Genomic DNA, 1,184 nt, shown 5'->3' with positions numbered 1-1,184 from the left:
TGGCGGGCGAACGGATTAGGGTGGGGTCGAGTATTAAATACTTAGGGCTCCACATTGATCAGTTATGGGACTTTAAAGGTCACGTCCACAAGCTGGCCCCCAGGTTGGATGCGACAGCGAACGCGTTGTCTCGCGTTATGCCCAACCTGGGAGGCCCGAGTGGCCGCACGAGGAGACTCTATGCTCACGTTGCCCACTCGACCGCTCTCTACGGGGCCCCGATCTGGGCCGATAAGATTGGGGCAGATAGGAGGTCTTTGGCCGTGCTCCGCAGGGTGCAGCGGAGGATGGCTATTCGTGTAACGAGAGGTTACAGGACGGTGTCGCACGCGGCGGCAACGCTCCTCGCGGGGATGCCCCCGATTGATTTAATCGCGCGGGCGTACACCGACGCCTACAAGCGTATCGCCGAATTGAAGGCGCAGGGGGTCCCCATCACTGGGAGGGCGAGGAGACTAATTAATCTCGAGGCGAGAAGAGAAGCCAGGGGAGAGTGGGAGGTCCGACTCGCGGACCCTGACTGTCCAGGCCAGCGCACGATCAGCGCCATTCTTCCGTGTATGGAGGCCTGGCTAGAGAGGTCCTGGGCGAGGGCCTCGTTCAGAACGACACAGGTACTCACCGGGCATGGGTGCTTCGGTGAGTACCTGTGTCGAATAGGCCGTGAGCCGAATCCGGCTTGTCACCACTGTGAGGGGGACCTGGATACGGCCCAGCACACACTGGGCGTTTGTCCGGCGTGGGACGAGCAGCGTCAAGCTCTCAGGGACCGGATCGGCGCGGACTTGTCGCTCCCTGCTGTTGTGGGCGCAATAGTGGAGCGGGAGGACGCTTGGGAGGCGTTCGCAAACTATTGTGAGCGGGTAATGCGCGCTAAAGAAAAGGCTGAACGCGTGAGGAGAGGTGAGAACGTGCCCCCGGGCGCGCAGGATAGAGGAGGCGGAGGACCACGGCGCGGGCGCAGAAGACGCGGGATTGCCGCTCATCGGCGGCCGTGGTAGGGAGGGGATAAACCTCGCTGGGGAATCCCACCCTTACTTTCGCTACAAAGAGGAGCTACACCGGCATACAGCTGATGAACTCTGTCATCGAGGAGGAAGCCTTCATCAGGGAAAAGGGGAAGAGCTGGAGAATGTAGGATCGCCATACAAGTGAGGCGATTGGACGGGACATTGGGTCCCTCC

The 1,184-nt window shown here is 61.0% G+C and overlaps 1 protein-coding gene across 1 annotated transcript; it reads left to right on the top strand.

Moving 5' to 3' along the window:
- The first annotated feature begins 15 nt into the window (after positions 1-15).
- On the top strand, positions 16-1,170 carry LOC105555668. Its single transcript, XM_012002693.1, has one exon. The coding sequence runs from the start codon at positions 138-140 to the stop codon at positions 999-1,001; it is 864 nt and encodes a 287-aa protein (XP_011858083.1). The 5' UTR covers positions 16-137; the 3' UTR covers positions 1,002-1,170.
- Positions 1,171-1,184: the final 14 nt, after the last annotated feature.

This window comes from Vollenhovia emeryi, unplaced genomic scaffold, assembly GCF_000949405.1.
Source record: "Vollenhovia emeryi isolate VEMERY1.0 unplaced genomic scaffold, V.emery_V1.0 DF940886.1, whole genome shotgun sequence".
Lineage (NCBI taxonomy): Eukaryota > Metazoa > Arthropoda > Insecta > Hymenoptera > Formicidae > Vollenhovia > Vollenhovia emeryi.
The sequence above is the reverse complement of the archived record's forward strand: the minus strand, read 5'-3'. Positions and strand labels throughout refer to the sequence as shown.